The sequence below is a fragment of the Rhinoderma darwinii genome, chromosome 12 (genome assembly GCF_050947455.1).
Source record: "Rhinoderma darwinii isolate aRhiDar2 chromosome 12, aRhiDar2.hap1, whole genome shotgun sequence".
NCBI lineage: Eukaryota > Metazoa > Chordata > Amphibia > Anura > Rhinodermatidae > Rhinoderma > Rhinoderma darwinii.
In genome coordinates, this window is record NC_134698.1 from 50,137,120 (window position 1) to 50,153,321 (window position 16,202).

The 16,202-nt window shown below is 41.4% G+C and overlaps 1 protein-coding gene across 1 annotated transcript in view; it reads right to left on the reverse strand.

Moving 5' to 3' along the window:
• The window catches only part of FMN1 (formin 1), a 235,391-nt gene that overhangs the window by 186,406 nt on the left and 32,783 nt on the right, over positions 1-16,202 (reverse strand). The window contains exon 2 of the mRNA XM_075843377.1: positions 10,946-12,822. Coding sequence (XP_075699492.1) covers positions 10,946-12,704 — 1,759 coding nt within the window. The 5' untranslated portion in view covers positions 12,705-12,822. The remainder of the gene's footprint in view (positions 1-10,945; positions 12,823-16,202) is intronic.

Below are 16,202 nucleotides of genomic sequence, written 5' to 3' on the forward strand. Positions count from 1 at the left end.
AGTTTTGACCGTTTGTATAAACGGAGACCCCTATTAGACCGTTCCAGTGCCCGGTTTTCCCAAGCATACACCCCCGAGAAGTGTATTTCTATTGAGGAGTCCCTGGTACATTTTAAAGGGAGGGTTCAATTCCGAGAGTACCTGCCGGGTAAGAGGGCAAGGTATGGCGTGAAGATGTATAAGCTGTGCGAGAGTGCATCAGGGTATACCTACAGGTTTAGGATATATGAAGGAAAGGCCACCCCCAAACCAGACTGCATCCTGGACTACAATAGGTACATGGGAGGGATGGACTTGTAAGATCAAATCCTGAAGCCCTACAGCGCCATGCGGTGTGGTATAAGAAGCTGGCCGGGCACATCATACAGATGGCTTTGTACAATGCGTACGTGCTGCATCGATGTGCAGGCCAGACGGGAACTTTCCTGGAATTTCAAGAGGTGATTATCAAGAACCTAATCTTTAGGGACCAAGAAGGGGGGGCACCCAGTACTTCTGGAAGCGAGCCCACACGCATCGTACCAGGGCGGCAACACTTTCCAGGAGAAGTTCCCCAAACTGGCAAGAAGGGAAATAGTCAATAGAGGTGCAAAGTCTGCTATAACAGGGCGATAAGGGATGACACAATATATCAATGTGACACGTGTCCCGAATAACCAGAGCTCTGTATGAAAGAGTGTTTTAAAATTTATCATACATCCCTTGGTTTATAATTTACCCCAATTTTACTTACCCTGATGCACTCCGCACAGCTTACCCCCCTCATCTTTCCCCTCTGAGCCCTGCTGTGTGCCCAGGCAGCTGATAACAGCCACATGTAGGGTATTTCCATACCCGGGAGAACCTACATTACAGTTTATGGGGTGTAGGTCTCCGGTCAAAATGCTCACTACACCTCTAGATGAATGCCTTAAGGGTGTAGTTTTTAAAACGGGGTCACTTCTTGCGGGTTTCAACTGTATTGGTACCTCAGGTGCTTCTGCATACATGACTTCGCACTAGAAAATCCCCAGTAGGCCAAATGGTGGTCCTTTCCTTCTGAGCCCTCCCATGGGCCCAAACGGCAGTTTATCACCACAAATGGGGTATTGCCGCACTCAGGACAAATTGGGCAACAAAATGGAGTATTTTATTTCTTGTGAAAATAAGAATTTTTGAGCTAAAATGACATATTATTGGAAAAAATATATTTTTTTTTTAATTCCCAGCCCAATTCAAATAAGTTCTGAGAAGAAACTATGTGGTCTAAATGGTCACATTACCCATAAATGATTTCCTTGAGGGGTGTAGCTTCCAAAATGGGGTCACTTCTGTTGGGTTTCCATTGCTTCGATACCTCTGGGGCTCTGCAAATGCGACATGGCACCCGAAAACCAAACCAGCAAAATCTGTACTCCAAAGAACACACAGCGCTCCTTCCCTTCTGAGGCCTCCCATGGGCCCAAACGGCAGTTTATTGCCACAAATGGGGTATTGCTGCACTCAGGAGAAATTGGGCAACAAAATTGAGCATTTTGTTCCCTGTGAAAATAAGAAATTTTGATGAAATTTTTTCCAATAAGATGTAATTTTTTATTTTTTTAATGTCACAGCCCAATTGAAATAGGTGCTGTGAAAAAACTGTGTGCTCAAAATGCTAACAACAACCATAAATGAATTCCTTGAGGGGTGTAGTTTCCAAAATGGGGTCACTTTTGGTGGGTTTCCATTGCTTTGATACCCCTGAGGCTCTGCAAATGCGACATGGCACCCGAAAACCAATCCAGCAAAATCTGGACTCCAACAAACATATAGCACTCCTTTCCTTCTGAGCCCTCCCATGGGCACAAACGGCAGTTTATCACCACAAATGGGGTATTGCCACACTAAGGACAAATTGGGCAACCAAATGGGGTATTTTGTTCCCTGTGAAAATAAGAAATTTTGATCACAAATGACATTTTATTGGAAAAATGACATTTTTTTCATTTCACAGCCCAATTCAAATACGTGCTGTGAAAAAACTGTGCGGTCAAAATGGTAACAACAACCATAAATGAATTCCTCGAGGGGTGTAGTTTCCAAATTGGGTCACTATTGGGGGATTCCTACTGTTTTGGCACCTCAACACCTCTTCAAACCTGGCATGCTGCCTAAAATATATTGTAATAAAAAAGAGGACTCAAAATGCACTAGGTGCTTCTTTGCTTCTAGGGCTTGTGTTTTAGTCCACGAGCGCAGTAGGGCCACATGTGGGACATTTCTAAAAACTGCAGAATCTGGACAATACATATTTAGTAGTGTTTCTCTGGTAAAACCTTCTGTGTTACAGAAAAAAAAATGAATAAAATTGAAATTCAGCAAGAAAAATGAAATTTGCAAATTTCACCTCCACTTTGCTTTAATTCCTGTGAAATGCCTGAAGGGTTAAAAAACGTTCTAACTGCTGTTTTGAATACTTTGAGGGGTCTAGTTTTTAAAATGGGGTGTTTTATCAGGGTTTCTAATACATAGGCCCCACAAAGCCACTTCAGAACTCAAGAGGTACCTTAAAAAAAAGGCATTTGAAATTTTCTTAAAAACATGAGAAATTGCTGTTTATGTTCTAAGCCTTGTAACGTCCAAGAAAAATAAAAGAATGTTCAAAAAACTATGCCAATCTAAAGTAGACATATGGGAAATGTGAAGTAGTAACTATTTTGGGTGGTATAACCGTCTGTTTTACAAGCAGATGCATTTAAATTCAGAAAAATGTAATGTTTTCAAAATTTTCTCTAAATTTTGCAATTTTTCACCAATAAACACTGAATATATCGACCAAATTTTACCACTAACATGAAGCCCAATGTGTCACGAGAAAACAATCTCAGAATCGCTTGGATAGGTTTAAGCATTCCGACGTTATTACCACATAAAGTGAAATATGTCAGATTTGAAAATGGGCTCTGAGCCTTAAGGCCAAAACTAGGCTGCGTCCTTAAGGGGTTAAGGACTCTCAGACAGTGAGAAACCAGATTCTGTGGTCTGAAGAAACCAAGATTACACTTTTTGGCCTCAATTCTAAGTGTCATGTCTGGAGGAAACCAGGAACTGCTCATTACCTGCCCAATACTATCCCTACAGTGAAGCATGGTAGTGGGTGCATCATGCTGTGGGGGGTGTTTTTCAGTGGCTGGGACAGGGAGACTCGTCAGGGTTGAGGGAAAGACGAATGGAACAAAAAGTACAGAGATAGTCTCAATGAAAACCTGATCCAGAGTGCTCTGGTTTCTCAGACTGGGCCGAAATTTCACCTACCAACAAGACACTGACCACAAGCACACGGTCAAAACAACACTGAAGTGGCTTAGGGACAACTCTGTGAATGTCCTTAAATGGCCCAGCCAGAGCCATGACTTGAACATCTATGTAGAGACCTGAAATTGTCTGTCCACCGACGGTCCCCTTCCAACCTGACAGAGCTTGAGAGGATTTGCAGACAAGAATGGCAGAAAATCTTCAAATCCAGGTGTGCAAACCTTGTAGGATCCTACCCAACAAGAATGGAGGCTGTTATCACTGCCAAAGGGGCTTCAACTAAGTACGGAGTAAAGGGTCTGAATACTTATGTCAATGCAATATTTTAGTTTTCCCTTTTCAATAAATAACAAAGATTACTAACATTCTGTTTTCACTTTGTCATTATGGGGTATTGAGTGCCAAATGATGGGGAAAAACATGATTGTTTGTCTTATTTTAGTACAAGGCCTCAACATAACAAAATGTGAAAAATGTAAAGGGTCTGAAGACTTTCCGAATGCATTGTACAGAATTCTTGTTTTAAAGTTGATCAAGTTGGATTGCCACTTAAGATCAGGAGGGAATTTTTCCTTTTTAGGGATGCCTTATGGGTAATTTTATATTTACTATATAGATTTATTTTATTTTTTAAACCTTCCTCTGGTTCAATAGTGGTAAAACAAAGTTGTATAATTTCTCCCATCCCTTAGATGAATTTAATAGACATATGTCTTTTTTTGACCGTACTAACTATACAACCCAATTTAACAAAAATGACCAGAGAAATTAATCAATCAGAGCTAAAAGGTGAGTTTTCTGCCCATTCTATTAGGAAGTAAGGTCATTTTTCTACACCAGGATCTCATACGGAGTGGTGTAAAGAGTATATTCTCTGCATAAGCTAGCAGAGTTTTATGGACTTGTTTGGGGCTATAATCGGTGTAACATGCTTAAGGCCTGTTTTCCTAACCTGTAACCTATAAATTTATCGTTGACCTTGATCGATCTGCTATAAAAATCACTGTTATTGGTAGCATGATCTATAAATATAAATGCTGCTCATAGCAACATTTACGATAGGCTTGCTACCTAGCAGCCCTCTCTCTGGAGACATTGCTAGCTAACCAGGACTTTCCTCAGCTTGCTAGTCGGAAACTCCTTCCTGCCGGCTACTAGGATGAAAAATTCCATCCAATTTTCAAGAAAGATTATTAAAACCACCTACGTTTCATTGTGATTCAAAAAAATCATTTAGCTTTACTGTAAGAGGATCAGATCTTGCTGGTTTTTTTTTTGGATCCCTGGCTGGGAAACTCTGGTGGCTATTACACAGCATCACACCATACAACTAACAGGAAACCAGCAAAATGAACGTAGTGTTATCCAGCATTCACATCCAGAACTAAACTCAGATTTTTATCTCAAGGTCTGTACAAGTTAAATAAAGCAATGTATTTGTAAAGCTACTCAACATGACATAAATTAGGTACAAATGCATGTACAGGCCAGATCTGATGGATGATGCGGTCACTTGACTGCATATCCCTAGGATTACACATCATGGCAGCCATTCAGTTTACCTACGGGACTGTATATGTGGCCTTTGCAGGGGAAAACTCCATAAGGGAGGACAGGAGGTTTAATGAGGTGCTTTGTTTAAGATCACCTATGGTTATCGAAGTTTGATTCACTTGAATTGCGGGGATCTGAATCTATTGGCCATAATACAGACGCTAAAATGCTACTGCATTAGGCTTCGTTCACATCTGCATCAGGGCTCCATTTTGACGTTCCGTCTGAGCTTTCTGCCAAAATAGAGCCCTGACTGAAACAAACGGAAACCATAGGTTTCATCATCATTGATTTCAAAGGGGACTGACCCGGCGCAAATGGTTTCTGTTTGTCTCCGTTGTGCAAGGGTTCTGTCGTTTTGACTGAATCAATAGCGTAGTCGACTACGGTATTGAACGGAGCCGTGACGCAGGTGAGAACAAAGCCTTAGTTACCTGAATGCAGCTTATTATCTTAAGGAAGGTATAATGATAAAAGAATGGTATTGTTCTGCATTTAGCGTATTTGATGTGCTAGGTTGCCTAAAAAAAAAAAAAAGAAGGAGTTGAGTTCTACCTTTAGCTTACTAAGATATGATCCATCCATTTACCAGTGACTTCATCCTTCACCTTCAACTGTGACAAAGAGGTGTAGTCATTGGAGCATCATAAATGCACTTGTATAAGGTGCACTAAAGATGAGCATATCAGTACTTTATATACTATTCTACATCCAACATCATTGCCCTAGGGTACTTCTTTCCCTTGTTCTATAGAGCATACTTACCAGAATGTAAATGCAGGAGCAGAACATTTTTGGTACCTAATGAATTTATATATGGATACAAATTGCATCAATGCATAAACACACAGAGTTATATTGCAGTTCTCCTTTACAGAATACTACACTACTTATGCATTAGGCATGTTATCCTTTCTGAGATTTGCAAAAATCAGCAAACTTGATGTCATCAGAAGTGACCTCTCTGTGGTGTATCGGACCCTGCGATTGTGTTTAATGACTACCAAAATTTTCCAAATCAAACCACTTCCTCTTCACTAATCTATCAACATCCTGAAATATAACACAGTAGGTCGACATCCAAGAGATCTTGAGTTACTGTTAGGGTATGTTCACACACAAACGCAAAAAACGTCTGAAATTACGGAGCCGTTTTCAGACAAAAACAGCTCCTGAAATTCAGGCGTAATTGCAAGTACTCGCTTTTTTCGCGCCGTCCATTACGGACGTAATTGGAGCGTTTTTTCGATGTAGTCAGTCAATGAAAAATGGCTCCAAAAAACATCCAAAGAAGTGACATGCACTTCTTTGACGCAGGCGTATTTTTACGCGCCGTCTTTTGACAGCGACGCATAAAATTACACTTCGTCTTAACAGAACATAATAAAACCCATTGCAAGCAATGGACAGATGTTTGCAGACGTAATGGAGCAGTCTTTTCAGGCATAATTCGAGGCGTAAAACGCCTGAATTACGTCTGAAAATAGGTCGTGTAAACATACACTCAAGTGCTACAATGTTTCAAGGGCCCAAATTATGTTGTGGTTAGCAATAAAATAAAAAGGAGACTAAAGTAATGAAATATTAAGAGCAGACAGAATTGTGGGCTGCATTCAGAAGTTACCACCTTAACCTTATCACCCAATACTTCAGATCAATATGTAGCTTAAATTTAAATGTAATGATACAGTATATGTATTTTTTTTCCTATTAAAAACTTGCCTTGCCCTCAAGGCAAACTCATCAGCAGCTAATGGAGCATTAGTACTGAGCAACCATTTGGCAGGTAGTTAAAGGGGTTTTCCCCATCAGGGACATTCATGACATATCCACAGGATATGTCAAATGTCACATAGATGCGGGTCCCACCTCTGTGACCGGCACCTCTCTAGAACAGGGCCCCCAGACCCTGTCCTGCCTCTCTGTGTTGTGGCTGAAGCGTGTGATTTCTGACCATGAAGAAGAAAACAGCATAGCTGAGCGGGCTACACGGTTTCAATAAGTCCCATAGAACTGAATGGTAGTTACGGAAATAGCAGCGCTTGAATGCTATGCTGCTTCCATAAACTGCCATTTACTACTTTGGGACTTACGGAAACAGCATAGCTCAGCAAGCTACGCTGTTTTCTTCTTCATGGTCGGAAATCACACGCTTCAGCTCCAATGCAGAGCAGCAGAACAGAGTTTAGGGGGCCCAGTTCTAGAGATGGGTGCAACCTCCAGAGGTGAGACCCTCATCAATCTGACATTTATGACATATCCTGTGGATATGTAATTAATGTCCCTGATGGGAAAAACCCTTTGAGTTATATGTGAGAATCCACAAGCCTTTATGCCAGAAGAGAGTAGTGCTGGATGTCCAGCTAATCACACTGCATTCGTTCTTTTATAGTGCCACCCATAAATAGGTTGCCAATTACAGCGTTTTACTGCTTTTTCTAGCTCATTTTCAATGTATCTTTCCTGTTTGAACTTCCTTATGATTCAGCAAATTTTTTAACCTTATTCCGAGTACTTCAAACAGATACAAGTATAGGGTGTCAGGCGAACTTGACCTTGATCAAGGGTCCAAAATGTATAAATAGAAGAAATCGCAGCACTCCCGAACGGTTTCAATTTAAATCAGTAATTTATTTCTCTATGTCAATGCAGCATTTCAGCCCTATCACAGGGCCTCTGTCAAGCAATGTGATAAAACAAACTGGCAGGTGTATATACACCATATGTGGCAATAAAAACAATCAAGTGTAAATAACAAAATATAGCATAAAAAAAAAACATGTAAAAGTACATAAAGTGTTGACATCCATTATTGACATTTTGTGTATAAACATTGTGAAAAGTGCACCATGTTTATAGATCACCGATTTAAATTGAAACAAGTTCTGAAGTGCTGCGATAAAATATATACTCCTCAAATTCGGTCCTGGGTGATTTTAATTAGTTTAATGCTGGTTCCTACCATGCCAAAGAATATGTAGGCCTAGTCCCAGTTCAGGGTGCATGTGCAGCGTAGGGAACCACCTTATATAGAGGTCACCTTGTCATGGCAGGTGGGCTCACACAAGTTGATCAAAACTTGCGCTAAGTACCTCACTATTGTAAGTAGATTCAGTGGCAATGCATATTTATTTATAGTGTTTAGGTGGCATTGGTGTTAGCAGTGTGCGGTCGCCATTTTCTTGTGTGCTATAGAGATAGATAGATAGATAGATAGATAACACATACATACACACACATTTTAATCTCTACACAAATAAAAAGCAACATTCAATGACTATCTCAAATATATAAAGGGGTCTACAGAAATGGTCCTACTGATCAAGAAACAAAGACCACCCTGTTAGAACAGCCCTGATGTGTACTTGCCTAGTCAGAGCACACACCCCAAAAGATGCAAACCCAGTGGGGTGCACGGCATGGTGGGTCAGTGGTTAAAACTGTTGCGTTGCAGGACTGGGCTCCCCTAGTTAATATTAAGAACAACATCTACATGGAGTTTTTGTGTTTGCATTGGTCACCTCCGGATACTTCAATTTCCTCCCACATTCCAAAAACATTTACTGATAGGGAATTTAGATTGCTAGCCCCACTGGGGACAGTGCGTGAAGACAATTTCTGTACAGATATAAAACATACACAGTTAAATAGTGTCAGGCAAGGGATACAAAAACACATTGATTTGTCCAAGGCGATGCAGGACACTATTACTCTGAAGTAAACAAATGTGGATATTCAGGTCTCAACCGTTGATATAAAGGCTTCTTGGTTACCAGTTATCAGTCTGAACCGGACTTCGCATCAGTCTCACAAAATTTTGGCTTTGCATTACAATTCCCTTGTATGGTTGGAATTGCTAACCATTATAAAATAGTGCAGATTTTTGGCACTCAAATTCCCTACCACTGGCCTGTGAGTCCATCAGCAGAATGCAGACTGCTGCCAGGATCGCTCTACAGTGCAGCAGACACAGGCGGTCCGAAAACATTTTTGTGGCTCACGTATAAGAACTAGTGCAAAAGAAAAAACTGTAATGGTTACCTATAGCATAGCAACCAGATTTAGGCTTTAATATTTTTAAAGACCTCACGCTCACAACCGAGTTGCATGCAGGAGGCTGTACGGCAGCACACAGAGATCCACAGAGGATCTGTACCAAAGAGCAGCAGAGACTCTGTGTGCCTTCATATGGTGTTCCACGGGGAACCATACGTCTCCATATACCTCTGCTTCACAGCGTTTTATCGAACGTGGCAATTTTTTTCTGTTTATTCACACAGACAGAAAAAAACAACAACCAACTTCATATGCCTTTGAATGAAATCAGCCTATGCGTTCCCTATTACGAGTTCTATGGAACAGTAATACAGTCATGTGCACAAGGCCTAAGGCACAGTGAAATATGATAAAATAACGTGATTCGCGCACATTTCTTGCACAATTTGTCTAATGCACTTAATTTGATAAATGTTTACCTATATCTGCACACATGTTCATGCCGCCGTGCCCTGCTCTCATCATGGCCACCGGAGTTTGAATATCAGAACTCCGGCGTTCCTACGAAATGGTACGATCTTAATATCCTATTGAAAATAGTCTCCTGAGGTGTCTGTAGGTCACACTGTGGATGCAAGGCGTGGAGACATTTATAATACGCTCATGAAGATTCGTGAGCGTAACATAGGGCTGTTGGTTGAATCGGTGTTGCTAGATTTAAATTTAAATTTTTGCATTCAGACAGATGTACGGTTTCCTGGTCTGGTCTCTTTCAGCAACAACTGCCCCAGTATAAACCAATTGTTTTAGGTGGAATAGAGAAAGGATGCCTAGCGCAATCTTTATTTTTAACGCATATCAAATAAAAGTGTAGTCTTACAATATATCTACAGAGAGTCAGTGAGAGAATTTAGTAGAGGTGGATTAGTATATCTAGTAGTACAGCGAAGTAGGTCTGCGCACAGCCTGCAGAACAGAAAATTATTTTTTTCGCAGCTCCCTTCCTCTGTAATCAGAGCCCTACTGCTCTTAAAGCAAGCAATTACAATACTAGAAATTTATATACAACAAAGGTTCACAATAGCGAGTGGTGGTTCAGCTATAGGGGGTGCAGAGGTAGCAGTGCCTAAAGGGTTCCATAGGCCCCTCCGGCACATAAGAACAAACTATTATAAATGGCACATGATATATGGGGAACATGTTATCGATTTGCATTTGGGCCCAGGAGCTTCAAGTTAAACCTCTACAAGTGAGCCTATACTTTAACCTATAGTTCAGCCTCATCACAAGTTGTTATGCTACAGTCTGAAAGCCTGGCCCAGCTTTGCAGTACAGAGCCAAGCAAGGCATTTTCTGCAGTGTTTACACAGAGCCAAACTCTGGAGACATTTTTATTTCATACACAATCCAGCAATGGGATATCTGCTTTGCAATTCCTCAAGTTTAATAAAATCCTTACACTTGACTGCTTATTCTCATTAACATCTTTTAGTCACCCTTCACTAATTGGCTTTACACTCGGTCACATGTTTCAAGAGTTACTCAATGAAAGGTTTGCATAAAACATAAAACATTAACAATTGTAAAATAGAAGATGGGTTTCTGCCAAACATTTACCAGGATATTGGCAAAAAGTATTTTTAGAGACAAAGGAAGTTCCAGCAATATAAAGACCGTGCACCGTCTATACCTAAATGAATTGGTAGAAATAATCTTGCTTGTAATGTGATGAATGCATAAAAACATTGCAGTTTAACAGACAAAAACAGCTTTAATGCTATAATAATCTAAGGAAATATGGGTTAGTTGGAAAGGGTGTGACTTCTGATGAAGAAAAAGACAACAGGATTTAGATGTAGTTGCTAGTGATTCACTCTTTAGGTTATAAATGAGCACACGAAAATTTCAGATGCCCGGGCAAAAATAAAAATTTATTTACCAGGCTAAAGTGAAATTATTAGCCACACCACATCTAAGTCATGTACAAGATCATGGTTAATGCGATCATAATTGTCATACAAGATTATTGTTTTAAATGAAGGGCACTTCAAACTATATAAATCAATAAGAGCAAATCATATCGCCCAAGTAAATAAGAGTAGAAGACAGAGCTACTAACCTGGAGGAGGTAAATCAAGCTGCAAGGCATGCAATTTCCGATTTCCGTTCGGCCTTTGCCTGAAATCATCAGTAATGCAGGAGTCCGGCCCTAGATTAGTAAGACTAGATGCTTTTGCTTTACCCCCTAATCTAGGGAGTAATGATGACTCTTTGAAAAAATCATGTATAGGCCAATGCATTTCTCTTCCCCATGATCTAGGGTCATCCTCAAAAGTCTTGGTGCGCAAAGGGAGAATCCGGTGATGAAGCTGAGGACTGGGTAGTCGTGATGAAAATGGAGACGGGACAGGAGACCCTTCTTTATTGACATTATTACTTGATGCGAAGGAGTGTCGGACCAAACCACAGTCTACAGACGGGGTTGTGATCGCTTTCTCCACTTTACTGTTAGATTGAGATGCGCTCGATACATTTAAATATTCCTGGAAATTCGTTACCTGTTTCACCAGGCTGGGGCTGACCCGACCATGTCCTCCTTTGTGATCAAGCTGCCCTAGCCAATACTCGGTCTCCTCCAAATTATCACTTTTAAGGACCCTAAGGAGACTTTTGTTAACAAACCCATGTACTTGCGGGGTCTTCTTATCAACCATGGCTTCCACATTATGTACCTCAGAGTTTTCATCTTTGTCCTTCTGAAAAGTTTCATTTAGATTAAGTACATCAACTTTAGAAACAAATTCATTTGACACAGCAGAGTGGACAGCAGTGACATTTTCACATCTACCTTCCTTAGAAGAATCATCAGAGAAGCTATATGTAGTCACCACTCTCTGCACACAAGGGCTGTGGTCTTGGACTTTGGCTACAACAGTCTTAATATTTTTCTCAATGCAGGATTGATCACTGCCAGCATATTCTAGGGGGACTCTGTTTAATAAATCGCTCTGACCTGTAGTGTCCTTCCGCTGCTCCTGTACCATCCGGAGGACATCCTGTAAATCCCCCATAGGGCTGCCATTCTGAGAAATTAAAGAAAAGTCACCAAAAACATCATTGTCATACAAAGATTGTGAACTTCCAGCTGATGACCCAGAACCAAGCATCCCCGAACTCTCACTGGGTCTTTCATGAGCGTTTTTCACAGAAAGACCCAACACATTAACGTCCGTATTCTCCACCGACTGGAGCCTTGGACGTAACATGGTATCCACTGGGCCTGCCAAAGAAACCTTAATTAATGGTGTTTCTTTACCAGGTACCATTCCTGCGTCCGGTGTGCTTTTCCGCTTAATTTTTTTGTTCACAAAATCCTCTATGCTCTCTTTCCTTCGGCTAAACCTCCTTCCTTTTTTTCCTTTCAAGGAGGGAGCCTTTCGTTCCACCGAGGCTGTCAATGACTCTTGAAAATCAATTGGGATAGAGGATTCATCCAGAAACGGAGAAGCTCCAGCAAGGTCCTGAAATTTACCATCCTGATTACCCATTTTGGATCTTGGGGTCTTGGATGTGTTGAGGAGATCAACCAGCAGTCTATCTTTAGCAGCAGTGAGCTTGTAAAGCTCTGTGAGCAGGTCCCTTGTATTAATTTTCTTTAAGGCCTCTGAAAAGCTTCCGTAGGGTGGATCCCTGTGCTGTGCACGCTCTGTCTCCTCACTGACTTGAAAACAGTTATCAAAGCATGCTCCAGCTTTGTCTCGAGTTACACAGCATTTGTATGTGAATCCCCTGACATTACCGCGAGAAAGATAGAAGCTGACGTAACAGAGCTCCATAATGGGCTTGTGCAATTGGAGGACGGAGGTATGGCTCTCCATTATACGCCTCTAATTATTCCACAATTTAAATAATATTGTCAGTGTTCTCTCAGCTTCACGACACAGCATGTGATAACCAGGCGGAGAATCATCTGACCAACGTCCACAATAACTTATCCTGTTAGAAGAAGAGAAAAAAATATTTTGCATGTCAGATGCATGTACCCACAATGAGTCATTTAACATTAATGCTATTAACTGTATCCTGACCCCAAGGACATAATTTTACTGAAAGTCAATAAAAAATAACCCAATAGCAAGAGCCGACATAAGGTCATCCAGCAAAACATTTTAGATTAAAAACCACAGAATTTTTTTTAAAAACCACACAAAATTATGGAATTACATCTGGCAGAATAAAAAACTACAGGCATACAGCTTTACAATAGATCCGATATATCTAAGGCTCTAATTACATCTGCTTTTCCGTTATTCTGTATCCTCAGAGAAACAAAATAACGGGAAAAACAGAGCACCTGATCTAACGCAGGATGGAAACAGGCGGCGGCCGACTGAACCCATTAAATTTATTGGGTTTCGTCGGGCTTCTGTCACGATGTCCACAGTTTTGCCAGACAGAATAGCGCAGGATGCTGCGCTATTTTGTCAGTGATAATTTACAATCTGCGACGGAGCCTCAGACAATGTGAAGAGAATAAGGCACTGCATTTATTATTGTGACCCCATATAAATTTGTAATATACCATATTAATCTGGACATCATAATGAGTACTAGGTGTACACTTCATAATCTAATTTAGTCAATATTTAAAACTCCTATGAAAATAAAAGTTTATATCCATCTATAATTATACACACAGACACATACAGATGTAGTAGAGCTGAATTTGTTTCTCTCTTTGGGGCTGCATAATTTGTGTAATGTGAAAATTATGTTAAAATAATACAGTAGGTTTAAATGCAGCCCTACGGGAGTAAATATATATCTGATAATACAATGTGATATGACGAGGACCTATAGAAATGAAAAATTGCTCAACACATACTGTATTCACACTGGCACTGAATAAAAAAATTCAAGGCAAAAGCAAATTGCCTGAGAACTCGCAGAATACGGCTGAACAAATAGGTGTTATAAATATTAACCCCAGAAATATCCACATTACCTAGTGTTACATGAAATCACATTAAGAGCAAACCACAATACGTCCTGACTCACCATTCCTGACAAGCAGAGTACCACAGAATATTAAGCCAGCGTATCATCCTTCTGCTTAGCAATATCCGATCAGAAGCAAAGTAGCCACCACATAAGAAGGAAGCAGGCAGATCTAACTACATTGGGTGGGGTATCTGTAAGTACTGGCAGTAATTCATAAGGAATACGTCTTCAACTCCAGGGCGAGACAGCGCAGTGAGGAGAAGAAATCAATTTCCAGAACAGTGAGACCTTCATCATCAGACTGAAATCAACAAGATCAGGATGAAATGAGGTCACTGCCTGGTTATGGGTGGTTTATTCCCCAGACAGAGAGGACATTAAGCATCAGCAGACATATCCCCAAATGCAAATTACATTAAAGCGCCACAAATAAAACGTACCATGGGCAGTAATTACATTAATGGCATCTGTCAAGACTCCGTTGAATGACTTGATTTGATTCTCCGCAGACTGCCAAACGCCCACAAGAAGTTAAATAAATTAGTCTACTGCTGCCCTTCTCTGCCAAGACTCTGGTAGCTAAAACACAAACTGACGCAGCAGGTTGCCCACGTCTGGCTAACGTTATATCAGATTCACACAGATGAAGGTGTTGATGAATATAAAAAAAGTTTGACTTACAGACTATGTCCAATTAGCTTTGATATCAGCATTAGGCTGGGTTCACACGACCTATTTTCAGGCGTAAACGAGGCGTATTATGCCTCGTTTTACGCCTGAAAATAGGGCTACAATACGTCGGCAAACATCTGCCCATTCATTTGAATGGGTTTGCCGACGTATTGTGCAGACGACCTGTAATTTACGAGTCGTCGTTTGACAGCTGTCAAACGACGACGCGTAAATTGACTGCCTCGGCAAAGAAGTGCAGGGCACTTCTTTGCCACGTAATTTGAGCCGTTCTTCATTGAACTCAATGAAGAGCAGCTCAAGATATACCAGCGTCACAGACGCCTCGTATATTACGAGGAGCTGCTTTTACGGCTGAAACGACGCAGCTGTTTTCTTCTGAAAACAGGCTGTCATTTCAGCCGTAAATGACAGCTAGCGTGTGAACATACCCTTACAGTGTCCAATGGTTATTTTAGGGTGTATTCACACGGTGCGGTTTTTCTGAGGTTTGTGCCGCGCGGCATAAGATCACATTGATAAATGAATGAGTTTATTGCAGCGTTTTTTTCCGGTGCAATTATCGGCCGCGCGGCAAAAAACGCATATTGTGCATACATCCTTACACAGCCCATTATGGGCATTGAAAATGAGTGCCGATCAAGATAGCTTGCTGATCGGCGCTCGTTTTCTCCTTTTCCAAGGAGCAATGATTGGTTATGTATGGGTACAAACGATTGTTACTCCGTATACGTTTCCATTATGTCAGCAGCACATCTCCTTGTTTACACAGGGAGATGTGCTGCTGACTGGTGACCATTATATTGGCCGTGTAAACAAGCGTTTGCTCATTCATCGTCTGATCATTGCCCTGTTTGCACAGGGCAATGATCCAGAATGAGCGTTAAACCACCATCGACGGCCCACTACATGATAGCGGGTGGTGATGGTTAAAGGGGTTGTCCACCACCAGACAACTGATGACCTATCCCCCAGAAAGATCATCAGTAGATCATCGGTGCAGGTCAGACACCCGGACCCCATACCGATCAGCTGATCCGCCTGCGGGCACCGGATATTATGGCCCATTACGCGATGTACGGAGCCGGAAGCAGTTGGCTCTGTACATAGCACAGCGGCCGTGCTGCAGAACTGCAGCTCTGCTCCTATTTACTTGAATAGGAGCAGAGCTGCAGTACTGCTGCTCGGCCACTATTCCGTGGCCGGAGCCAACTGTTTCCGGCATGTACTTCCGGTGCCCGGAGGCAGCCAGATTGGCTTAACGGTGCAGGTTCCGGAACCCCACAGATCATGTACTGATGACCTATCCAGTGGCTAGGTCATTAGTTGTCCAGTAGTGGGAAAACCCCTATAAGATCATAAAGAAGTTTTTAACTTTATTTCACTTTTTTTGTTGTTTATTTGTTTAGAAAATCAGATTAACCCCCTCCCGACGTATGACATATACTTACATCATAGCAAGGCAGGGGGAAATATGGAGCAGGCTCACAGGCTAAGCTCGCTACACACAACATGGGTGTCAGCTCTACAATACAGCTGACACTTCAGTGTAATGAGCGGAAACCAGGTCATTTGACCCCTTAGATGCATCCAATCTGTTAAAAATAGGGGGACAGACAACTGACAGTCCACCCCCCCCCCTACATGACTCGATCACAGGGATGAAGACATTCAGGGCTGCCATC